The sequence below is a fragment of the Halichoerus grypus genome, chromosome 1 (assembly GCF_964656455.1).
Source record: "Halichoerus grypus chromosome 1, mHalGry1.hap1.1, whole genome shotgun sequence".
Classification (NCBI taxonomy): Eukaryota; Metazoa; Chordata; class Mammalia; order Carnivora; family Phocidae; genus Halichoerus; species Halichoerus grypus.
In genome coordinates, this window is record NC_135712.1 from 153,929,709 (window position 1) to 153,956,155 (window position 26,447).

General features: G+C 40.5%; 1 protein-coding gene across 1 annotated transcript in view; it reads left to right on the forward strand.

The window, feature by feature from the left end:
- Positions 1-914: 914 nt before the first annotated feature.
- ABHD5 (abhydrolase domain containing 5, lysophosphatidic acid acyltransferase) overlaps positions 915-26,447 on the forward strand; it is a 29,904-nt gene continuing 4,371 nt past the window's right edge. Inside the window, exons 1-5 of the mRNA XM_036118816.2 lie at positions 915-1,068; positions 11,490-11,575; positions 14,557-14,929; positions 23,608-23,762; positions 26,024-26,135. Coding sequence (XP_035974709.2) covers positions 1,022-1,068; positions 11,490-11,575; positions 14,557-14,929; positions 23,608-23,762; positions 26,024-26,135 — 773 coding nt within the window. The 5' untranslated portion in view covers positions 915-1,021. The remainder of the gene's footprint in view (positions 1,069-11,489; positions 11,576-14,556; positions 14,930-23,607; positions 23,763-26,023; positions 26,136-26,447) is intronic.

Genomic DNA, 26,447 nt, shown 5'->3' on the forward strand with positions numbered 1-26,447 from the left:
TAGTAAGGAATTCTAAACAGAATTTGGGCTGGGGTAGTAAATTAGTAAAAAGTAGCTAGGGTTGTTTATAAAGCCTTCTTGGCTCTAAATTTCCCATCTCTGGTGATAAGGGTGTCTCTTTACCTCCTGGTGCAGAGAGGGTACCTATCACATGGAAATTTATTTCCTGTTTTCAGGGGACAGAGGAGGGTCTGACTGTCCTTCCTACATAGATTCTCTTAAATAACTTTTATTTAAAATAATAATTATGCCAAAATGGCACATTTGGGGGCAGCCTGCCTTTGGCCTCTACCGTAGGGAGAGGTGTAATTACAAAACCAGGCAGTATCTGATGGCTAAAAGACTTGAAAACAGGTCAAGAATGTTGACATTTATGTTAGTGAATCTAAGTACCTAACACTGACTTTACATCCCTCCAATATATATAGCGAGCGGGGCACACGGGAGTTGCTGGTTCTGGCCACTACTGTAACCCCAGCACGTCAGTGAATATTGACTGAAGAGTCCTGAGTCACCCTTTCCCCTTGGCTACCCACCTGGAGGGACCGGCTGGCGGAAGGCCGGAGTCCCCTCCATTGCTGCAGTTCCATTCACCAATGCAGCGTCTATCGGGATACTATCTTAGCTCTTCCAGCGAAGGTCCCAGGGTACTTCCAGAATGACTGCCTCGTGCCCAGCACTGACAGTTAATATTAGCGTTTGGTGCATTAACACGGTCATTACCGAAACCAGTTACTACCTAACAGGGCCAGGTGAGTCTTACGCGTTCCTCGGTTGACAGCCCCGCCCAGCGCCCATACACGACCGCGCCAGGCATTAGGGCGCACGCGCAGCTGGTAAACGCGGGTGGAGATAGCCGGGCACGCGCTCGCGCGCGGCCGCGCCGCCCCGTCGTGCGAGGGGGAGGGCGACGCATGCGCGGGCGGCGGTGGCCTTAAGGGCGGCGGCGGCCCCCGGTGACCCAGTCGGCCTGTCAGCCGGCTTAGAGGCGCGGTCCCGGGCTCGCGCAGTGACGGCGGTCATGGCGGCGGAGGAGGAGGAGGTGGGCTCGGCGGACACCTGCGAGAGGTGAGTGCGGCCGGGACTTCGTGGGGTTCGGGATCGCGTCTTCCACGGGTTCAGGTCGGGCCGGGCGACCTCGCCGAGGATTCGTACCCCGCCTGTCCTCTCTGTCGTCCCGCCCGGCGTGAGACCGCGCTGCGCCCCGAGAGACGTCCGGGCCTGGCTCTGTCCCTGCCGGGCGCCCTTTGGCGCCGAGGCGCGGGAAGTGTGTGAATCCTACCCGGCAGCGCCAAGGGGCCGCCGCGATCTTGTGTAAGCGTCTCCTCGGGGCTGGCGGCAAGGGTGGCCCGGCACCCACCCCCTGCTCGTCATCCGGGGACTCCTCGGACCCCGCCTGCCCGGGGGCGGCCGGCGGGCGGTGGCCGGCCGTCCCCACACCTGCCTCGAGCCGGGGGAAACGGCTCAGTCACTCGTGCACTTCCAAGCGCGGCTTCTGTCTGCAGGTGCGCGCTGTTCTCTCTCGAGGGGACAAGAACGAATGCGCCGCCTGGGCAGAGCCTCCGGAGCCTGGAGGAAGGGGAGGCGCTTCCTGGGGCCATAGGAGATGGAGAGCCCAAAATCACCCTGGAAAGTGCAGGAGATTGGGGGGTGTCGGGGGAAGGAGGAGCCCAGCGTGAGGGAAAGCGGTTTGAGGGCGTGGGTATATGACTTTGGGTTTCAGAAGGCGTTTAATGTGTACTTAGTGGAAAGAATGTTAACACGGTATGGATATCAAGTTCAGAATTAATAATCTTTCAGAGATCTTCCTTTGCTTCTAAGTGTGCTGGTGTTACTGGAGAAGTGTGTGTTTGCGCCTCAGAACACATGTATATCTAGGAAACTTTATGGAATTTGGAGGACAGATGTCCAACGTGAGAAACTTTTTGATAGACAGATATACTGTTTAAATTATTCTCTTCCACCTGTAACTAACTTCATGCCCTTGTCAGTAGACAAATAGCAATTAATTAGTGGAAAAATTAAATTACGAATATTATTGCCATATTTCTCAAGGCTGGTCATTTCTTTTGGAAAGTAAATAAACTGTGTTTCTGTATATATGTTTAGTATTTTGACAATAATTCTACTTCAGATGTCTGGAGAAACTTGCATATGAAGCATAACCTAAAGGATAGAAGGTAATATGGAATACCATGAAGACAGTTGTATTTGGAAAGATACGGGGTGGAGGAGGTGACAGTTTTGAAATATTAGAAACTAGGTTCTTCCCTTGAAGTTTGTTTACATTATGAATGGGTCCATTGTTTTGGTTTGTTGATGAACTTCCTTGTTGATGTTGAATGTCCTCTTATGGACATAAGTAGGAATCTAACTGGTAGCTTGTTCCCACCTAGTTTGTCATAACATTTTTTGCTCTTTCTGAAAGTGCTTTTGGGTGGACTTTTTGGTCTCCATATTGTTGTGGGACCTGGGAGTCCAGGGCATGACTGTGAAAGGAATTTGTGGATTGGGTGATGTCCACAGGTCATTGGGGACAGAGTATAAAAAATCTTTAGCAGCTGAGCAGCCATAGTCCCATGACAGAGGTGGGCCTCCTTGGTACTCTTGGCAATATACTTGAGCAATGTCCAGTGTCCATACCAGTGTAGTCTTCTGAACTGTACCAAGCAGACAAGCAAGTACCTCCTCCTGCTAGGTGCTGCCTAAATGTGTTTATATTAAACCTAAGATCAACCTGTGTGCATGGTATTACTGTCCATTTTTCATTTGCAACTGCAACTGAAATGACTACCAGCACCCTACTAGCAAGTGGCAGCGCTGGATTGGAGTTCCCCAGGTGTCTAGATTTAGTTTAATGTCCTCTCCCATATTTCTGGTGCTTCTCAGTAGGACTGGGATTCATTCGGGATGTTTGGTTCTTGTCTCTTTTGCTTACTCTATTGACACTTTATTTAATCCTTGCATTGATACAGAGCTTATTTGTTTAAAAAAATTTGGTTAATCAACAATGGAACTATGCCAAGAGCCAATGTAGGTTGTGGGAATACAGGTCTTGAATCAAGTTCTCTATCTTTAAGACATTTCAGGTTTAGTTGGGGAATTGACATTAACAAAGGAAACAATTATAAAATGGTCATAGGAAGGCTTTTTGGCACCTATGATTCTTGTTTTGTGACTTTCTTAGTGAAGACAGGCATGCCTGGAAGCCATTTGGCTTTCAACATCTAACCCTTTTTCATTGCAATACAGTTGAGAAAGCTAAATGTAACAAGAATAGGGAAGACTTCTGTGAATTGCTGAAAGGTTGTCCCAGAGAATGATAGAGTTGAATGATCTGTTGAGTTTAGAGGAAAGCTGTGACAGAATTGCTCAGTTGCAGAGCAGATAGTAAAATAGGTGGTTTGCAGTGGTGTGTTGGAGTTGGCTTGTACTGTCAACCATTGCTAAGTTTTCAAGAATTTTGCCAACTTTTGGCAGCTTGAAATCAGCCATGGTGGTAGTATTTACATCATGGAAATCATAAAATGCTACAAGTAAAGGATTTTTTTCTCCCCTTCGTCTCCAGTGGGTTTACCAGCCACCTACTGGATTTATATTAGAATTTGACTGTAGTCCTTTGCCTTGGAGATAGGATAGTGGGTTTTGCTATTTTTAAAAGACTGCTAAGATCAATGACTCCTCTCTATTGCCATCTCTCCTTCCCAAATCCTTGCTATCCGACTTCTTAAAAATCACAGCATTTCTTAATGATACATTCCAATGGGCTTTTATTTTTCTGGGTACTTATCTTTCTTGGGTCTTTCTCAGTGTTTGACACTGTAAAGATAGCTTCTCCTTATTAAAATTCTTATCAGACATTGTAGTTCTTAAGACATTTTGCTTCATGCCTTACTTTAGGCCAATAGTCACTTTTATTAGGTTCTATTCTTTTTCTCATTCTTTAAATGTCATATTCTCCAAGATTGTATCTTCATCTTTCATCTGTGTTTTAATATTTTGTCTTGTTTACTTATACTCCTTGAAGCATTTTTTCTGTGGAGAGAACTGAAATCTCATCCTCATGATGGAGTCCTCTTTAGTACTCTGATGATGTTTCTAATTGTGTGCCAGATGTTTGTACCTTATTCCTCAAATGTAACATGTCCAGACTTGGATGTCATTTTCACCTTTCTTCCCCTGAACTAAACAATACAAAAAGTCCAGTTCTTCCCCTTGACTTACCTGTTTTCATTAGGGCACTTAGATTCTTCTGGTCATCCAGGTTCAGAACTGTGGCCTGATCTTTTGACTGCCCCCTTCCATCTTCATTGCCCTGAATACCAAATCTACCAAGTCCAGTAGATTCTAAGTACATCATCTTTCCATTTCCAATGTCTCCTGGGAATCACTTGGTTCTGACCCTTCATATCCCCTTTTCTGGTTTATAGCAGGCTTTATTTATTTATTTTTAAAAATATTTTATTTATTTATTTGACAGAGAGAGAGTGAGAGCACGCACCAGAGCACAAGCAGGGGGAGCAGGAGCCGGAGAAGCAGGCTCCCCGCTGACCAGGGAGCCCAGTGTGGGACTAGATGTGGGGCTTGATCCCAGGACCCCGGGATAATGACCTGAGCTGAAGGCAGATGCTTAACTGACTGAGCCACCCAGGCGCCCCTATAGCAGGCTTTAGTAACCCATTTTGTTCCTGTGCTTTCAACATAGCTTATTTCGTCAGTTACTTTTCTCTCCCCAAGAGGCGCAGTCTGGTTTGTAGCAGCCACATGCAGTGACTTTATTATAGGTGCTCAGCCTGACTTAAAGCCCTTTGTAGGCAGCTTGGCTCTTCTCTATCTTTGGAGTCTTACTTCCTCCCTGTGCACTGGGCTCTAGCCAAGCTTTCATTGTTTCCTAAACATGTTCCTTGCTCATCCTATTTCCCCTCATGTCTTGGTTCACATGGTTTTCTCTGAACCAAAACAGATTGTTATCTCTCTTCTCCAAAGGCCTATGGTATTTTCCTAAGCTTTCGTTATGGCACTTACACCATGTTTTGTAATGTAGTTATTTGTTTGTTTTGTCAGCTCATTGAGGTCAAAGCTTTTGTCTTACTCAAATGTCTGGTAGAGCCTGAAGGGGCTTCATAAATAGTAAACTTCAATAAATGTTTATTGAATTAAACACTTAAATATTGTAAATTTATGCTGACACAACATTAAGATAAAAAATCTAGTTATTGATAATATATTTTGCAACTTAGTAGCGATATTTTTTCATCCTAAGATATTCAAAGAACATCAAAAGATATATTCATAAGAAATCAAAGTTTGAATTTGACTAGGACAACAACTAAGATCATAAACTTAAGTTATATTGGGAGGTTGGGAATATGATTCTATTTCTTAATCTTAGGTGAACTAACTCATGCTTCAGTGTTTTGCCTGTTCTTCAAAATGCCAGTCACAGACCAGCAAATGGAGATTTCAGTCCTGTGACAAAGAACTTAACAAACGATTGTAAAGTCCCAGGATGGTCCACTTAATAAAAACAACACTGGATAATACATTTGAGAATTACAGATGACTCTGAATGGAGTCCTTAAGGATTTGACTTATATTCTTTATAATAGCCATTCAGAAATATTATATTGTTAGGTTTTTAGTCTAACCTCATTGTTCTATAATTCTTCATTCCTGATTGTGAATCATAAAGAATTGTGTGGAAAGATGATTTTATTATTTTTAAAAGATTTTATTTATTTATTTGACAGAGAGAGAGAGACACAGCGAGAGAGGGAACACAAGTAGGGGGAGTGGGAGAGGGAGAAGCAGGCTTCCCGCTGAGCAGGGAGCCTAATGCAGGGCTCAATCCCAGGACCCTGGGATCATGACTTGAGCCGAAGGCAGATGCTTAACGACTGAGCCACCCAGGCGCCCAAGATGATTTTATTATTAAAAATTATTATTCAGTTTGAGACTTGGGATTTTTAGTTTTTATCTAGTAGATAAACTTATTTTAGAAGTTACATGAAATGCCACTTGGATTTGTTAAGCGGTATAAATCTAAAAGTACACCTGTAGTTTTCTTTAAGTATGTTTGATTCTGTGTCTGACTCCAGGATGGTTTGTTTACTGTTTGAGAGAAGGTAGGAAACAATTGGGGAAAAAATATCACCAGGACATGACTGTGTAAAATACTGATTCTCCAACTCTGGATCTTTAAGAGTTACAGCTTAGAAATATAGGGGGTAAAAAGTTAAAGAATGTGAATTAATGTGTTAAAATATATTAGAGGGCTTGAGTTATCATTGATCTAATGGTTAGTGATAATTTGAATCATGTGAGTTATTTACTTAAAATGAAAGGGCATGATAGGATTTTCCATTACCCAGGAAAGAAGGCCTTTATTTGCAAAAGTGTTGTAATGTCCAATTTGGAAGTTTTTAATCATTCATTGGTTGAGGAATTATTTCAGAAGAATATGTATATTCACACTTCTAATCAATTTGGATATTTACAAAAGAAGCAAAACCTCATAGTTTCTCTAAATGAGAGAGAATACTGTACTTTTCTCTGTTGACAGTACCAGTATAGAGATGGAGGCCATTTTAAACAAAATTGTAATGTAATGAAATCCTCTTTACTTATAACCTAATTAGAAATGTTATTTAAGTGGCCAACAGTGTGTGGAAATTGGCCAGACTTTTGTATATTTTCTTCAGAAAACTTTGAAACCTGTTTCACAATATTTATAGATTGTGCAATTCAGGTTTGGTAATACTATAGATAGTCAAATGTCTAAGAGAGCAAAACAGGGATTACCAGGAAACTTAAATGTTGATAGCAATAGGGTATAAGTACAATGTTATTTTTAAAAAAAGATTAGTTAGGGATGCCTGGGTGGCTCAGGTCATGATCCTGGGGTCCTGGGATCAAGTCCTGTATTGGGCTCCTTTCTCAGCGGGGAGCCTGCTTCTCACTCTGCCTGCCGCTCCCCCAGCTTGTGCTCTCTCTCCGATAAATAAATAAAATCTTAAAAAAAAACAAAAACAGATTAGGTAGAAAGTTACGGGAAAAAAAATCCCCAGTGTTTTTTTTTTTAAATTTTATTATGTTATGTTAGTCACCATACAGTACATCATTGGTTTTTCATGTGGTGATCCACGATCCATTGTTTTCGTATAACACCCAGTGCTCCATGCAGTACATGCCCTCCTTAATACCCATCACCAGGCTAACCAATCCCCCCCCCCCCAAAACCCTGTTTGTTTCTCAGAGTCCATAGTCTCTCATGGTTCATCTCTCCCTCCAATCCCCCCCCCCCATTTTTCCCTTCCTTCTCCTAATGTCCTCCATGTTATTCCTTATGTTCCATAAATAAGTGAAACCATATGGTAATTGACTTTTCTGCTTGACTTATTTCACTTAGCATAATCTCCTCCAGTCCCATCCATGTTGATGTAAAAGTTGGGTATTCATCTTTTCTGATGGCTGAGTAATATTCCATTGTATATATGGACCACATCTTCTTTACCCATTCATCTGTTGAAGGGCATCTCGGCTCTTTCCACAGTTTGGCTATTGCGGACATTGCTGCTATGAACATTGGGGTGCATATGGCCCTTCTTTTCACTACATCTGTGTCTTTGGGGTAGATACCCAGAGGTGCAATTGCTGGGTCATCGGGTAGCTCTATTTTTAAATTTTTGAGGCACCTCCACACTGTTTTCCAAAGTGGCTGTACCAACTTGCATTAAAAATCAGTGTTTTATCTCTCAAACTCAGGATGCTTAAAATCAGATTCTTAAGTTAATAAACTCTATTAATATGTTAAGCACATCTTTTTTGTCTTTCCTTTAGAATGCCACCTTGGGTGTAATCTTTCAAAGTTTGTTTTTTTTTTTTAACTTGGGAAGTCTGCTCACTAAAAAGATTCTTTCTCTATATTTATTACAGAGTTATAAAGCAAGATTCCTTTTATTGGGTTTTTTGATTGGATGCTTTAGGGCTTATTAGCTCCTCAGCCTTGCTGAGAGGTCAGTGCTCAGCTGATGTGGCTGTGTAGAAAACCCTTTGGTGCACTTTTTGGTAAGTCTTCCTGTTGTCTTAAATAGGTGTAGTCCCTATGGCCAATGTTTTTTTCTTAATATTGCGACTGACCTTTAGGTTGCTTTCCAAGTTAGGGCCTCAGCAGTGGATGATGGTGTTTATTGATTATCTGCTTAAATAAAACAGGGAAGTTGAATTTTGCTTTTCTGTTTATGTTCCAAAGCTATGAGGAGGAAGCCCCGTATCTTGTTTACTGTTTTGTTTTGTTTTCTTATATACTGTTTTATAGCTGGGCCACATGAATTTAATTTTTACTTTGGATTTTGTGACCTTAGACCAATGGCTGGATATCTGAGAAGCTTCAGTCTTGGGTCCTTAGTTTCAGTCTTCCACACACTAAGACTAGAATGTAGAACACTTGAGGACATGGGAGATTTTGTGGAAGGGGCAGAGGGTCTCTTTGAAGGTGAGTTTAATTTACCCCGAAGACAGGTGAGGTTGAATGGGTGTTTTGGAGGGTTGAAGCAATAGATGTTGCAAGCTCAACTGTGGGAACTCGAGAACAAAGTGTGATTAAGTAAAGGACAGAAAAGATAGACCCCAGCTTTCCTTCCACTCTTTAGAAATGTTCCTTTGAGCCACTTATGTGTGTGGAACTCAATTGTGTAGAGTATTTCTAAGAAAGAAGTAGAAGACGGTCTCTCTAAAACATTTTATCATCTGGTTTAGGCAAAGCTGATTGGACAGAAATATTATGAAGGCTTAGGAGAAGAGCGGTATCTTTACAATTCCATTGAGTGAAAATAAAATATTTTACTATGCTTTGTTAAATATAGATTTTTCAGTTTAAATATACTTCAGAAAAACTCCACTTAAAAACAATTACCTGCTTTGATGAAAAGGTTGCTGTGAAAACCTGAAGAGGGTTAGTGGCTCTTGTGGGTGAAGAGCCCTGATTTTTGGTGTAATGCACTAGACTTGCAAACATAAAAACATTGTTTTGCCTTTTCTCTTTGAGCCAAGCCCATCACTAGGAGGCAAAATGAGTGGACAAGACATCCTGTCCTTTGAAAATTGGTTTTGTGGTGAGGGGTAGGCATAATTCCTATTGCAGGCTGTTATATAACATTTTAAACTTGAGGACCTGTACTTAGTAGGTATTCAGAGAATGTAAATTTTTTTTAAAGACTGAAACGAAGATTGCATTTGTGTTTTCTTTGCCCCAACATAATGTCAGTTGGAGCAGTAGTAGACTATAGTTCATTTCACTTTAATTTTTTTTTTTTTTTTGTACTGACCTCTGATTCTCTCTGGCAAAGAATTGTGCTATGATTTAAGGGCTATTTAAGAAAACTGATGAGATTGAGTTGTAAGTAACTTCCTCTTGGAAGCTCATATTTTTGTGGCCTAACATAGACTTTGATGACCATTCCTGGTCAAGAACAAAAGAGCTTCAGCTTAATAATGGCTTACTTTTTAAATTTTAAACTCCAAAGATCATGAGATTCTTTTAACTGCTTGTTAGTAACTGTTTTTTTTTTCAACAATTGATAAATTGTTGAAGGATTAAAAAACTCATTGCTAAAACCTTGAATTGTTTTTCCTTGATAATTTATAAATAGCTTTATATATTTACAAATAGACTAATAATAATGTTTTCTGTTATGTTTTTACCTTGATAATAAGTTAGATGAAACATTTATGGGGGATGCTTATGGGTCCTATCCTCTTACCCTGTTAATGTAGAAGGTTTGAAACTAGCACAGAGAACATCTGGAGTGGAGCCTGGTTATAATGCAGGCTATTATGTATCTTCTTTTCCGTGCAGGCCAAAGGAATATGACTTTGTCCTGTGGCTTTATCCTGTAGGTCATGACTGCTCCTCACACATTTTAAGGAAGGTAGTCACCGAGAAAAAAGGCCTTTGAAGTCACTCGGATTTGAATTTAAATCTCTACTTGTATCATTTCCTTACTACCTTAATACTCTTGGACCTGGTGCTTAACATTTCTGAACCTTACTTTTCACATCTACAAAATGGGAATAACTTGGATTGAGAATACCCTCTATTGTGAGTGACTTAATCATTCTGCAAAACATTTATTGAGCAGCTGTTCTACATAATGCCCAGAGAAATTCTATAGGGCAGGCAAATGTAGAATGAGCATACAAAGCTTAGAATGGATGTTAGAGCCACCCATCCAAACTTAGCACATTTCTCACACCTATTCTTATTCATGTGTTCTCTGTGGTTATTAGTGGTACCTGACTCAGAAACCTAGGAATCCTCTATTACACCTTCTTTCTATCCAACCAGTTATCAAATCCAGCCTGTTTTACTTTTTTCTTTTTAGCATAAAATTGCATTATGATGAAATGCTTAAATTTTAAGTGTTCATTTGCTGAATTTTGACATATGCATACATCTGTGTAATCCAGTCAATCACCTATTAAGATAGAGAATGTCACTATCATCCCAGAAAATTCTCTTATCACTCAAGTGATCCACTTGTAATTCATTGTAGCCAGTACATTTCAGATGAAGCAAAAACTTCGTTTATAACATCAGTGTATAATAATATGCATTGGTGAACACAGAGTCCTTACCTTTAAAGATCATACAATTGGGTGAGGATATTGGTGAGTAAATAAGAATGTTGTAACACAACTTGAGAAGGAAAAGAATAGAGCTTGAGAATTGGATGCTATCCCGCTACCCTGATCTAATCTGATTTGAGTGTGTGGGTGAAGGGGGAATGAAATCTAATCTGAGGTTGGTGAGAGGTATAATGGATCATGAAAAGAAGGGGAGATGCATATTCCAAGGATATTCAGGGTCAGGAAGCAAGAGAATAGGGAATATTTTATGGCTAGAAAACAGAGAATAAGAAATGACAAAAATGATACTAGAGTGTCAAGTAAAAGGTTGGAACAGGGCTGAGTTTCCTATTGAAAGGTCAGCTAGAAGTGGCCTTACCTTTGAGGTAAGGAGTGATGAAAAATGACAATTCTTTGTCTAATTTCTATTTAACCTTAGTTAAAACTCTCATTTTAGGAATTACTAATTAATGTCGCATAATTTTAGTGAATTGTTTTGTTGTCATCAGTATAATGTCAACTACCATTTATTGAATGTTTAAATATTTTATCTTGGAACACACTCCATTCTTCATATTTCTTGTTCTGCCTATTTTTAATTTCTGCTTGATTACTTGGAGTCTGACTATCCATAAATATGGATTTTGATATCTACTTGTAGGTTCACAGGCTGAAGTTGAATGTCTGTTCCCCAGTACTTTACCACAATGCTTTGTATGTATTAGGTGGATTCTGCCAGATGTAGATAGCTTCACCATCATATAGACAGTAAATTTCCTATTCTGCTTTTCTTCTAACGTAATAGTTGAGAGTTGAGAAGAGCATTAACTTATGTCTTTTATATTTTCTTTTTGATGCTCTAGGTCTGGATGGCTAACTGGTTGGCTTCCCACTTGGTGCCCTACATCTACATCACACCTTAAAGAAGCTGAAGAGAAAATTTTAAAATGTAAGGTTTTCTTTTTGTAAGTTGCCTGAGCTGTTTGCTAAAATCACATTGCCCAGAAACTGGAGATAAGATTCTGTGGTGTGTTAGTTTGTTGGCAAAAGTGCTTTTTCCCTTTTCCATGTCATCAGCAAGTACAGAAATGTTGGGAGGCAGGGGTTCTCAAACTTTTGGTCTTGGGTCCCTTTTATACTTTTAAATTAGTAAGGACCTTAAGGAGCTTTGTTTATCAGTTATAGCCATCAGTATTTACCAGTTAGAAATTAAAACTGAATTGTTTAAAGTATGTTAATTTATTCATTTAAAAATAATAGAAACCCATTATAGGTTAAAATAAATAACATGTTTTCTAAAAATAATAACTACTTACCAAACAGAAATGTAGTGAGAAAAGTAGCATTGTTTGCAAATCTCTTTAATGTCTGGCTTAATATAAGACAGCTGGATTCTCATATCTGCTTCTGCATTAGGCTGTTGGTAATCACATCTAGTGATCTCCGGAAAACTCTGCTGCATACCAATCAAAAAATGAGAGTGAAAAGGTGTCTTAGTTTTGTTATGAAAATAGTTTTGACCTCATAGATCTCCTGAAAGGGTCTCAGGGACTCCCCAAAGGCCCCTGACTACAATCTGGTAATAGGCTCTAGGTGTTCCAGAATAGGTAGCCTTGTGGAGTGGAGCACATACTGAACTAGAACAAGGTGACCTGGTCCAGGCCCAGATCTGCAATTAGGTGATGTCAGGATCTTGGGTAAGTCACTTTCTCAGTTTCGCATTTGTTATCTGTAAAATGAAGGGGTAGGATGATCCTTAGAGTTCCCTCTGGTTCTAGTTTCTTAGGATTCTTTAATTCTGCATTTTAGTGGTGTGGAAACCTTTTTTAAAAATTTCTTATGAGCACTGAAATTTACCCAAACTTGTACTGTCAGGGCAGTCCTGGTATCTTTGGGTATACTTTTAAGCAATGGTGCTTATTGTGTAATTTTGGTCTGCTGATACAATTTAGGGGTGGATTCAGAGGAGCAGTTCACATACATGATTATAATGGATGTATGTGCAGATGTTTGCCCATGCCTGCTTTTCATTCTCTCTACCACAAATGAATTTTCTTGTTTGTGCATTTGAATGATTCAGGAGTAAGTGACTGTAACTGAATATATCCATAGGAGGGGACAGTTAGCCATCTTACATGCATTTTTGGCATGAAAATAAATTTCTACTTAGTCTGTATACTTGGATAATCTTGTTCTCTACAAAGCAGAAAAGTTGACGTGGTTTACTAAAATAAAAAAAAAAATCTTGTCAGGAGATACAAAAGGGTGCTCAATTTATGCATTTACCAAACATACTGATTCCCTACTGCTAGATTCTAGGGATGCAAATAGGAATGAGAATTGGCCCTTGGTTCAGTGTCAGATGTGAAAGCAAGTGACTTGTAATACAGTGGGGTGAGCTATCTAATAGAGGTTACAGATGGTTTCTATGGAAATATGCAGACATCTGTGTTCAAAATGCTTATGTGGTTTGGTTTGATTCTAATGCTGGATCATCTTTTCTAAACTGGTATAACATTTCCCCCCATTTGGAGGCTTGGGCTCTGTTAATATTCTGAATGAATGCTGGGTTTCCTCTTTGCTGCTACTATGTGGTACAAAACCTGAGATTATTTCTTTGGTTAAAGGGCAGAAACTCCCAGTTCTCAAGTATTTGTCTTCTGCAGATGAATATGTACAAATAATTAAGTGGTATATATAAAGTGTCTATATTCAGTTGATAATTTAATGTAAAGGAATTTCAAATTGGTTTCATCTTAGTCAACTTGGGGGAGATTTAAAGTATTGAGTCCCACAGCACTGAAGGCAAGTAAAAGTTTTTATCTACAAAATTGTGATTATTTGTATTTTCCAGGGAGATTGTTGGACTTGAACCCACACTACCTGGCACCTCATGCCAGGACTTCCTGCCATACCCTGTCACCTCTTTTCTACTAAACTTTGAAGTGACTCAAGATTTCAGTTATGTGTTTAGTGCAGATACTGCTAGTCCTTCCCTAAACTCTTGGTTACTTTTTAGGGAAAAATGTTTCTTTTGAGTTTGACTTCAGTCTTCAATGATTAATCTTCAAATGTTAGACAAATGCAAGGTATTCTTTTGTTATTGTCTGCAAAGTTAGAGACCTTCAAATAATGGGTCCAATGAGCACTAAGTTCCTCTCCAGGTCTAAGAGTGTAAGACCCTCATTTGATAGATATGAAAAGTCCAAAGAGCTAACATGACTTGCCAAAAGACCTTGGCCACAGGTACTTGAGACTTATCTGAAATAGAACTTCTCACTTAGGAAACAAACTGAGGGTTGCTGGAGTGGTGGGGGGGTGGAAGGGATTGGGTGGCTGGGTGATAGACATTGGGGAGGGTATGTGCTATGGTGAGCATTGTGAATTGTGTAAGACTGTTGAATCACAGAGCTGTACCTCTGAAACAAATAATACATTATATGTTAAAAAAAAAAAAAAGAGAAGATAGTAAGAAGGGAAAGATAAAGGGGGCGGAATCGGAGGGGAAGACGAACCATGAGAGACTATGGACTCTGAGAAACAAACTGAGGGTTCTAAAGGGGAGGGGGATGGGTTAGCCTGGTGATGGGTATTAAAGAGGGCATGTACTGAATGGAGGCCTGGGTGTTATACGCAAACAATGAATCATGGAACACTACATCAAAAACTAATGATGTAATGTATGGTGATTGACATAATAAAATAAAATTAAAAAAAAAAAACTTCCCACTTAGATGTAATATATGGTAATTGAGAATTACTTGCTTCAATAAGATGTATGCTTTTTTTAGGAATGACCTAATAAAGGCTAAAATCATATGAATGGATACCAGATTGTTTCTAGATTATTAATTTCTGATTGCTCGGAGAATACTCCCCTTCTCAGGAGTAGTGAAGCTAAGCAGAATTTCTTTTTTATGTTTTCATTAGGTGTCCCCTGCACATACAAAAAAGAACCTGTTTGTATATCTAATGGAAATAAAATATGGACACTGAAGTTCTCTCATAATATTTCAAATAAGACTCCACTTGTCCTCCTCCATGGTTTTGGAGGCGGTCTTGGACTCTGGGCACTGAATTTTGGAGATCTTTGCACCGATAGACCCATCTATGCTTTTGACCTATTGGGCTTTGGACGAAGTAGTAGGCCCAGGTTTGACAGTGATGCGGAAGAAGTGGAGAATCAGTTTGTGGAATCCATTGAGGAGTGGAGATGTGCCCTCGGATTGGACAAAGTGATCTTGCTTGGACACAACTTGGGTGGGTTCTTGGCTGCTGCTTACTCACTGAAGTACCCATCAAGGTAAGTGATACTGACAGGAGAGGCACCCAAGTGCTAGGCTCTAGTTCCTGTCCTTGGTGGTTGTTGGTGTCTGAGCCTTAAGGGCAGATTCTCTGAAAGGAGACCAAATAACCACAACCAATGGCCGATTTAGTAGCTGAAATAATGATGTCAGGGTTTTCCTGTTACACATGCTACACATTGGTAGAAGGCTTGAGAAGGGACTTTCTATTTGCCAAGCTTAGAATGTCTACAATTTAAACCACAAGTAAAAACTGGTGGTATTGTTTATCATTATTGTTATCATTAGACCTGTGGATGGAGCAGTCTTTGCCTCACTTTTCCAGGTTATAATAAGCCATAAGACGAACCCAAAGGTGAGAAATTAGAAGCCCTGGGTGCCAGTGCTATCTTTTGGCTTACAGCAAATCCTTCAACCTTGAAGCTTTCGTTTTCTCACTTGTAAAGTACAGAAAATATATCTGCGAAGTGTATCTGACAGGGTTTTTACTATACTGTGCCCTACCTTTATGGTTACAGAATTATTTTTCAGAGTAATTGAATTAATGACTTCGGAATTTTGCTTCAGAATCTTGTAACATCTCTTCCTATCTTTACCTTATTTTCTCATACTATATCCTATTATTTGTTTCAGCTCTGAGCAGAGGTCACATTTGAGTGCTAATAAAATAGAAGAAAAGCTCTCTCTCTCTCTCTCTCTTTTTTTTTTTTGGCTTAGCCATTTGGAAAGAAAGAAAAAAATCAACATTTTATGTTGCCAATGTATTTTTCCATTGGACTAATTTTTAAATCCACAACTGCAACCAACTTTTGATATTGAGGTCTGTGAATGAGACCTGGGATGATTGTTGTCTTCAGGCTGCATGCATGTACCTGTGAAGCTGCCCCATTGCATAACTCCAGGTGTGCTGTTAACACAGAATTTGAAGTGTAGGGCAGCAGCCCCGTGTACCTGAGGTTTTCTTGCCCTTGAACAGCCGACTTTTTCTGTATAGGTTCTTTATCTCAACTTCAGCATTAACACTTGGTTTTTCTGGAGAGTTTGTAGTCCTGTGTATGGTAGATGGTGTAATCTTGTCAATTGGCAGACCCCTTCTTTCAAAAGAAATCCAGATTTTCTTTTTCTAGTTGGCTTTTAAGGTTTACTGTCTTTTATTGTGTTCTACTCTCAATGGAAAGTAAGAGAAGGAAATGGATACTTTTCTGGCATAAGACAACAGGGCTTTTGGAGGGGGGTTTGGCTTCTTTTGTTTCTTATCAGGAGTTTATTATGTCTATCTTGTGGTATTTATTCCTTGGCAATGTGATACGGGACTATGTGGGGTAAACTCTGGCCATGAAATCCCTAAGTCTTAGAATCCTGACCCTTCGTGGCTATCTGTTATTTAAGTCAGTTGGTGAGGTTTTCATTTGCAGTTATGAAGTGCTCTGAAGAAATCAGTGATTCAGAAGAGAATGAACACTTTAAAACCATCTTATGAAAGAGAATAGCAACATAGTTTAAATGACACGGTGGGCAGAACAAGTACCTAAAACAAATCCAGTGATCCCTGCATTGGACTGATTACATTTTAGAAAATGGTTTTTGAATGCTTGTGCCTAGTGCTAGAAACAAAACTAAAGTTGTATGTCAGGACCAAGAATCACTAAGTATTAGTAAATAGATGAATTTGAGAATGCTTGAAATAATTAGCATGTTTAAATTGGCTGATTTTTGAGTAGAACTCTATAGACCATGTTGGATATTGAAGCCTGTATTCTTCACTGCATAACTTACATTATTAAACACAAGTTCATTTCAAAATAGTGAGGTTCTCTGGATTTTCAGATATCCCAAATCCTGAATGAAATTCAGTCAGACCACTGTGGTTGGCACATAGTGGGTGCCCAGTGTTAAATGAATGAAACAAGGAAGCCCATCAGACTGAGGTGGCTCTAATGCTCTGGTGGCCTACCTAAGCAAACCAAAATCTAAGCCTATAAGTACCTCAAGGTTATGAAATTAAAACCTAAGAACAACCAATCACAAATAGCCTACTGGGCTTTAAGCCAATCAGATGATTGCTTCCACACCTTTTCTAGATAAGTCTTTACTCAGCTCCTCTTGGTGGAGCACACCTAATCACTCAGGTTTGACACTGCTAATTCAAATTGATTTTTGCTCAAATAAACTCTTAAAATTTTCAGTATGCCTAGTTTATCTTTTAACAGTATTAACTGAGGATGGAGCTACGTACTCTAAATGTCTCTTACCTAGCTCACTTGATCCAGCTTTTTAAAAAAGATTTTTTTTTTTTTTAAGAGCAGTTTTAGGTTTACAACAAAATTGAAAGGGAGGTACAGACATTTCCCATATAATTCCTGCCTCTACATGTGCATAGCCTTCCCCACTGGGACCATTTTTATTGTGCTGTCGTGAGATTAAAATAAATCTTTGCTTTTCCGAAAGATTTTGCAGGGAGAGGGATAAGAAGAGGGAAGAAATGGTCTAATAGAGCTCAAATGAGATTCATTTAATTTCCTTCACTCACTGTGCCTTGTCTCTCTTTTTTTCTCCTAATGGACTTTGAGACAGTTACTTTTTTCTTTGCCTCCTCAGGTATAACAAATATAATCTTTCCTTTTTTTCTTTCTGAAGTAATCCAATTTCCTCTTAATTCTTTAATTCTCCTTAATTTCTGTTTCTATGCATGCAGGAAAAAAACACAAAGACAACACTTTGCTTGTCTTAGTCCAAAGCTATTTCCACCCTCATCTTTTATGAGCAGCCCCATTCTTTTATTCCTTATTTATTTTTTTTTAAGATTTGTTTTTATTTTTTTAAGATTTATTTATTTGAGAGAGAGAGAGAAAGTACAAGAGTGCATGGGAATGAGGGGAGGGGCAAAGGGAGAGGGAGAGAGAATCTCAAGTACACTCCCTACTGAGTGTGGAGCCTGATACCAGGGTTGATCTCACGACCCTGAGATCATGACCTGAGCCGAAGTCAAGAGTCGGAGGCTTAACTGACTAAGCCACCCAGGCGCCCCTTCTCCGTGTTTGTTTTTATAGGACAGTTTGAGGAGAAGAATGAAGGTGCCTAGTTTACTAGTTTAATGTACTTGTTTAGGAAGCATTCTTGGCTAGAGAATGGATAAAACCCAATACATTTTTTTTCTAATTTTTCGTACACTAGGGCAGCTTGGGTGCTTCATCTCTATGAGCAGCAGAGTGCCTCTGTCCACAGAAGTTGTTTTATGGGGCGCCTGAGTGGCTCAGTTGGTTAAGCAACTGCCTTCAGCTCAGGTCATGATCCCAGGGTCCCGGGATCGAGTCCCACATCTGACTCCCTGCTCAGCAGGGAGCCTGCTTCTCCCTCTGCCTGCCACTCCCTCTGCTTGTGTCCTCTCTCAATGTCAAATAAATAAATAAAATCTTTAAAAAAAAAAAAAAAAAGAAGTTGTTTTATGGCCTAACTTGTGGCAATGGTCACATATTTTCCCGATTCTTGATACTGATTGTAAACTGAGCATTCAGCAATTGTGATGCTTTATGTAAAAGCACGTGGATGATTCCTCCATTGAAATATTCGTGATGACTGAAACACTCGAACATTATATTCCAGCAGGTTGGTTCTGTTTAAAGAATGTCGAGTGACTGTATGTGTTTAGAAGGCTTAGGATGTGCTGGGGAAGAGACACAACCACTCGAGGAGCAGGAAGCTGCTGAGGGTTGTGAAGGGTAGTGGACGGGTCTGTGAGAACTCTTGATGAGAACCTGGCCCAGTGTGGTGCCCTAAAGAAGTGCAATGTAAGCTGAGGTTGAGTCTCAAAGAGGAGTAGCAGGAGAGCATTCTATGCAGTGGGGACAGAAATTGCTAGGTGGACACGTGGGCCATTCAGGAAAGGCCATGTGGCTGGTGAGCAGAGAAGTTAGGAACTGGTTTGTAGTTGGGTCCCAGCCCAATCCCCATGTTCCATCCCCCAAAATGACCTTCGTTCATCTCAGTTCTCTTACCATGATGTGTAATAATTAGAGATGCCGTCATAGTTTCACTTGTAAATTAATGTGCTGTGTCACAAGCAGTAGGGCCACTCGTGGTGTGAGGTGTCGTGGGCTGCCATTCTGCCAAGCCTTCTTCATTAGGCCATGTCTCATGCCCTAAAGGTGGGCATGGAGAGACAGTAGAGTAAGCCAGCAGTAATAGCCAAACATGCCATCTCCTTTCTTTCGTCTGTGCACTCACTTTTTGCTGTTAATTTTCCTTTCCTTCTGGCCCCTGCTGTCCAGGACACCATAAACACTGTGTTAAAAACTAAGGAAAAGGAGACTGTAGAAACTTTTATTAACTTAGAAAGTGTTTAGCAAAGAGAATAGATACACTAGAAGAGGTTACAAACTGGTCTTTACTTCTGCACTCAATGGCTTTCAGATCATCTGACCTTGCAACCTAGCCTGGCTCTGTCTCCTGACCGTACAGAGCTGGGCTGAGCATTTCCTGTCCTCCTCTCTTAAGAAAGGCTGCTCTACTTGACCTCAAGCTGGAGATCTTTAGTTTCTTGTTCTCTGGGCCTGCTGCATTCTCCCCTCAGAGGCTTGGAGCCAATGGGAAATACCTGGGGCTAACTTCATTTTGAGAATGCCTTGCTTATACACTGACTAGAGTTCTTCCTGTTCCTTTTCCTTGTTCCTTTCCTTGTTCTGTAAGTGTGTCCTGTCGATTCCCTTGTGCATTTTGGATCTGGGTCTGAGTGTTCTTGTTGTATTATTTCTGCCTGGTGGCTGACTTTAAAGCTCATGAAAGTCAGGTTTATATAATATACCCTCGTTAGCATTCAGACTCAGCTATCCCAGCCTGTTGGAGCGGATGTTAGCCACTGCTTTGCCCTTTAGGCTGTAATCTGCTCACCATCTTCAAATTCTAGGCCTACTCTGATGACTAACCTGAAGAAGTATGCCTCTCTAAATGTTTTGAAACTGACAGGCTGTTCTCTTGTTCCTGCTCTGCCAGTTCTTTGTTTTTCCTGTAATTTGAATCAGTCTCTTGATTCTTGACAAAGATGTCTGATAGGATGACTCAAGTGTGCCGTCTGGCTAGACCCATTCCTTACTCCTGGATATGAACTAACAATCCCGTCAGGCTATCCTCTATGGAATATTAGAGGGTTGGGTCCAGATTACTATAATAGTTTAGATATACATTAAAACCAAATACCATCTATCAGATGAGGAGATAATCTTTTCACTAGAAGAGTGGTGAGAAGATAGCTTGGGAACTTGGTCTGGTGCAACATAAACCTGTGAGCCAAAACCTGTGCTCAGGCTTTCCTGAAGAATCATTGCTCACATGGTTTCAGCTCCATGTGAGTCTTCCCATGCTCCCTGAAAAAAGTCTTCGCTAGTCGTCTTCCTAGTTTTGCTACTATAACTAGCTAACATTTACTAGATATTTATTATTCAATAGCCACAACCTAAGTGCTCCACATGGTCTATCTTTTAAATGAGTCTTAGAACCAAAAATAAGCAACAGTTACTTCCTGAGGCCTTTTACATGTAGTGATGCAGATGATATATAACTCCAGTTTAGACAATTTTGCAGAGCTTTTAAAAAATTGTTTTCAGGAATGCCTGGGTGGCTCAGTCGTTAAGCGTCTGCCTTCGGCTCGGGTCCTGGGATCGAGTTCCACGTCGGGCTCCTTGCTCAGCAGGGAGCCTGCTTCTTCCTCTACCCTCCCCCTGCTTGTGTGCTCTCTCTCTCTGACAAAAAAATAAATAAAATTTTTAAAAAAATTGTTTTCAAACTTTTTTGACTATAACCCCTCAATAAGAATTACATATGTGTGTGTCTGAAATAAAAGTTTCATGGAATGATACTCAGGCTTGTTACATATTTTTCTATTCCAAATTATACAGTTAAAAAGACCGCAGACTGACTCTGACTCTCTAAGTAGATTTTACTACCTACTGATAGGTAGTGACCTGCAAGATTCCTATAAGAAATAACAGTGTTCGTCTGGGAGACCAGAAAAATCCAGATTGGACTAACTCCTAGCTTATTCTACGAGTATAGTTTATTATTTATTTTAATTTGAGAGAGTGAGCGTGAGTGAGCAGGTAGAGGGGCAGAGGGACAAGCAGACTCCCCCCACTGAGTGAGGAGCCTGACATGGGGCTGGATCCCAGGACCCTGAGATCATGACCTGAGCTGAAGTCAGATGCTTAACCGACTGAGCCACCCAGGCGCCCCTATGAATACATTTATAAAATTTGCATATTCTTATAGATAAGGACCAAAAGGAAACATGGAAAAACATAATACTCCAAATGTTTACTGAACATCCACTATGTGCTAAGCACCATGCTAAGCTGAAGACACAAGATCGAACAATTGTTGGGTCAGTTCACTCCCTTAAAAAAAAAAAAGGTCATCTTCTCTAGTATATATACTTTGCATAATTTGTTAAACTGGCATTTTTATCTAAGGACACTATTTCGAAGATCCATATTAAACAAGGCAAGCCAAAACTAAGGTGGAAACAAAGCAATCACTTAGCTAGAGATAGATGAGACTTGACCTCCCTCACGTTTTCCTTTGTCCTCCCCCTTCTTGGGTTAGCAGATAAGAGCCGAGAGCAGACTGGGCAGGATACCAAAATAAATTCATAGCAAAATTTAATCATCTTTTAGGGTAAAGTATGTTTTGATAAAGAGTTCATTTTTCTTTTTAGGAGCTAAGTGAATAGTGAATAATACTAGTTGTTTCCTAAGGGGAATCTCTGCTGCTTTCAACTAAGTGACTATTTCATTAATTCCACCCATACCTCTGGCATGCCCTCCTTTCCCCCTCCTTCAGATCTCACTGTGGACTGTAATGAGAGGAATTTAGGGGGAAGTCAATATCAGTTAGTCTCAGCCATTAAAAAATAAAACAAACTCCTTTCCATCCCCCTTCCCATACACTATTAGAAAATAGTCTCCTAAAACTTTTAAGAGTGGGGGCACCTGGGTGGCTCAGTTGGTTAAGCGACTGCCTTCAGCTCAGGTCATGATCCTGGAGTCCCGGGATTGAGTCCCACATCGGTCTCCCTGCTCAGCAGGGAGTCTGCTTCTCCCTCTGACCCTCGCCCCTCTCATGCTCTCTCTCCATCTCATTCTCTCTCAAATAAATAAATAAAATCTTCAAAAAAAAAAAAAACTTTTAAGAGTGAAGGCACTCTTAAGTATATGAAAACTCACTTATGTGTATCTACACACAGATTGGTAGTTACATTCTATAAATGCTCTGAAATCTAGAGTATAGGGTTAGGATTGGCCTAGAGTTGATAAAAGTTAAGCTTTACTTTTACTGATATGTTATCTTATGTTATGGTCTGTTCTTAGGAGAGAGCCTTCTACCCAGTGACTTGTTGGCATCGGTTAATATACTGGAGTCAGGAAACAGGGGTTTTAGCCCTACTTCTACATGTCTTGGAGCAGGTCACATAGTGCATCTCAGCTTCCTTCTCATCTATGAGATGAAAAATTGGCCTGAGTATTCTCCAAAGGCCCTTGGAGCTCTATGCACTGGGTCTGTGCTTTAAAGCTTTCTGTTTGAGAAAATGCAGCCAAAGCAAAGGACTCATTACTAACTCATCCTTATCTGTGGTGGCAAAAATAATAAAACATTTTATATTGAGAATAATAGCCATCTGTGCCCATGTTCTGGTTTCAGTTATGACTTAGAAAAGGGACGTTAGAATCATTGTCTGTTCATCCTTGGGAAGTTTTTCCTGGCATTTGTTGGCTGTTTTGGTTATAGTTGAATATCATTTGTGTCATGAGGACCTTTTTGCTTTATTTAGGATCTTTATGACATATAATACCCATGATGCAGGTACATGGAAGTATTGCTGATAGTTTTGGTTTTCCCTCAGCAGGAAGAGGTTTTCATAAGATGGAAAAATTAAAACTATTAGTGATACAAAACAATTTTATATGAGATTTGGCTGAAAATTTTCTATCTCTTTGGTCAGTAAAGAAGAAAATTAGGAAAGGGTTAGGAACAGAATCTGAGGTCAGTATATCATGATATCATGGGTAGCCCTACCTATATGCTCATGTTCACTAAACTAGGGGAAATTTCCTCCCACATTATTACATATCTCTGTGTTTGTGGAAAGTTCATTTAAAAGTCCTTTTGAACCCACCTAAAGTGCTAATGCCTCTTACATTTTTAGAATGATTGGTTCATAGGAGATAACTGTTGGTGTCTGAAGCTATTTTATAAGTGTAATATTAATCTTCAGTCATTTCTGCACTGTCAGCCTTGTGCTGCTGGGTAGCTGCTGTTAGCATTCAGACTCAGCTTTTTTGAGTGGTCATTGATCTGTATCATCCGCCAGAGGGTAGCCTCAACAACGAATACCATTTCTCAAGAGTAGCCACACAGTTATGTGCCCTTCCACATGCCCTTTATTATCCACATTTACATATATGAAAAAGGAAGCTCTAATCCTACCATATACCTCTCAAGTCCTACCAAATCTGATAGTTTTCATGTCATAAGAACATGATATAACTGGTCAGCCATTAGTCCTCTCTTTAATGTGAAGGTTTTGGAAGGTGGTTTTTTTCTGCCTTTGCTTTATAAATCGTGTTAATTCTTTAGAGTTCTAGGGTGAGTTTGCCAAATGAAATTATATCTGTTCTTCCTCCAACAGGGTTAATCATCTCATTTTAGTGGAGCCTTGGGGTTTTCCTGAGCGACCGGACCTTGCTGATCAAGACAGACCAATCCCAGTGTGGATCAGAGCCTTGGGAGCAGCACTGACTCCCTTTAATCCTTTAGCTGGCCTCAGGATTGCAGGACCCTTTGGTGAGTGCTTATATCTGTGTCCTAGGAAAGCAAAATGTTTATAGATTGGCAGTACAGGGGTATTTACTGATTGCCATTGTTACCCAGAATCTTAAAAAACAAACTGAATCTTTTTCTCCTCCTCCTCTGAATTACTAAATTACTTTTTTTCCTCCTCCAAAAAGTACCAGTCCATGCCTAAAAATAATGAAACCAGGGTCATCTCAAAGAGGAGTCTTTATATTGTAAATATTACAGGTAATTGGCAAAACTGAGAAGGTGGGAAATGCTGCCCATGGGGTTAGTCAGCCCAGGGCATGGAGAGAAGAAGTGCAGCATGTTGACCTGCTGGTGACATTAGAGAGCCTTTGGCTAGTTGACAATACCCAGCTGGCAGATCACAGAGCCTGACTTGATTGCCCTTCTTGCCCCATAATGTCAGAGTGTTAAGAAGATAAAATCATCCTTTTCCACAGAGATTTGTGTTTCTGGTCATATTTTGAAGTACCAGTGTTTAGTCTCTGATTTAATTTCATTTGACTCTCAGCTCCTCTTTCTCCACCCCAAAGCCAAGGGAGTCTCGAGACCTTCCCTCATTGTCACCAGTGATGGTGGTCTGGACCTCTGCTTTCCTTATAACTTGTATCAGTGAGGAGTGCTTTTAGCTGCAAATAGCTGAACCACCTAAGTGGTTTAAACCGTAGGGCCTTCCATTATTTCCTTAGCAAGCAGGCTTGTGGTTTTAGCATTTGTTCTAGTAGCTGGCTCATTGACATTGGGGTTTGGGCCTGCAACTGTGATTCTCTTGACCTTTTTCCTCATGGTGTTTGATGGCTGCTATGGCAGGAAGCCCCATCCCACAAAGCAGCACCCTGAGCAAGAAGAAAGGAAAGAATGGAAAATGGTTTTCTCTCCATAATGCTCTGTCAGGGAAGAAAGTCTTCCTTGGAAGGCCCCAGCAGGCCTCCCCTTATGTCTCTGCCCACCCCTAGCTCTTCCACTAGCAAAGAAGAATACTTTTGTGTTGCTGATCAATCATGATTTGTTTCCAGGGGCTGGAGTGAGGGGCCCACTTTCCTGAGCATGTTGCTGCCTAACTGATAGACAAGAGTCAGGTTCTGTTAGTGAGATGAGAAGAGAGGCATGGGGGTGTGGAGGGTGTGGAATTCTGCTCCCCTCTGCCCAGGCCTGGTCCCTCTTTGTCCTACTGCCTCCATTTGGGATGGGGAGGGCCATGGGACTGCACAGGGATTGGGTTGGCGACCACACCACACTCCTCGGTGCTCTGACAGATAGCCTTTCTTTCCCACCCCCAACCCCTCCCCCTTCCCGAGTAGAGCCACTCCTCTTAGGTGCCTGGTCCTCCTTTGATGGACTACTTAGTCTGTACGGTCCTGAAATATAAATGGATTGTGTTTGATTACAGTTACATAGGGAGCAATTATGGGAAGAGTTAAGTATGAAAAGAAACTAGGAGGCAATGGTTGGGGAGGGAGGATGCCTAGGAGCAGCCCTCTCACGCCATGCCCTTTGTCTCCCACTATTGCTTATGTGTGGTCAGGGTGGGACATGATTTAGAATATCAACCACATCATAAGAATTCTCCATGGAGCTGTACAATTCCTTCAGAGGCAGGAAGGAGGGCCAGGAAAGAAGTAAGACCTTGCTAGAATAATGGGCAGTGATAGCAGAAAGGGAAACTGGCAAGCCCCTGGGGCCCCAGAAGGGAAAATAGTGACCAGATGGAGGCTTCTACTCTTCATCCTTTTTCCTCTAGGGAAAGGATACCCCTACCTCTCACCTCAGGAGTGGATGGCCTTAGCCGGGAGGATTGGCAATGTCCCTAGCAGAAACCCTGGATTTCTTTTTCCACAGAAAGACTTGTATATTCCAGTTTACTTTATTTAGATACTAATGTGTTATAATTATGGGAGAAATACAAATTAATAAGTTACCTTGAGCTGCTCTGCTCTACTCACCTGCCATGTTTAATAGAATTTATTTTCCTACAAAAACAAGTCTTAGAAAATTAACTTGTATGTCTTGGGCTCCTGAAGCACTTCTGTAAGGCAATATGGAATACTCCTTACCTCTTATTTTAATTCTTAGGGAACTTGAGGAGAGCAGCTTCTAGGATCTGTGCTCTTTGCCACCTAAAATATACACTTGAATACATGTAGATTTGTATGCATATAACACATATTCTATAAGCAGACATAAAACCTTTCTCTATTAGCCTGTCAGTTAACTATAATTTAAAACATTGGTTTCCTGTTACGTAGGCTTAAGTCTAGTGCAGCGTTTAAGGCCTGATTTCAAACGAAAGTATTCGTCAATGTTTGAAGATGACACCGTGACAGAGTACATCTACCACTGTAATGTGCAGACGCCAAGGTAAGGGTTAGGATTCTAAATTTACTGTGTTGGTGTTTTACACTTTTCTTCTTTGAAAACATGTGAATAGTCTAGGAGATTTTTATCAGTAGTTAACTGACTAATACTTCTTAATTTACTCATGTATTCATGGAGTGCCTAGTATGTAAAACATTGTACTGGATGCCGATGAGAGACTAATAAGCAGGATGTACTGTCTTCCCCAAAAGTGCTTATAGATAAGTTGAGGAAGTTTTGGTCCTGGGTACCTCTAGAAGGTAGCTGGAGTTGAGAGATAAAGAAGAATTTCAAATAAAACAGCATTTCCAAACT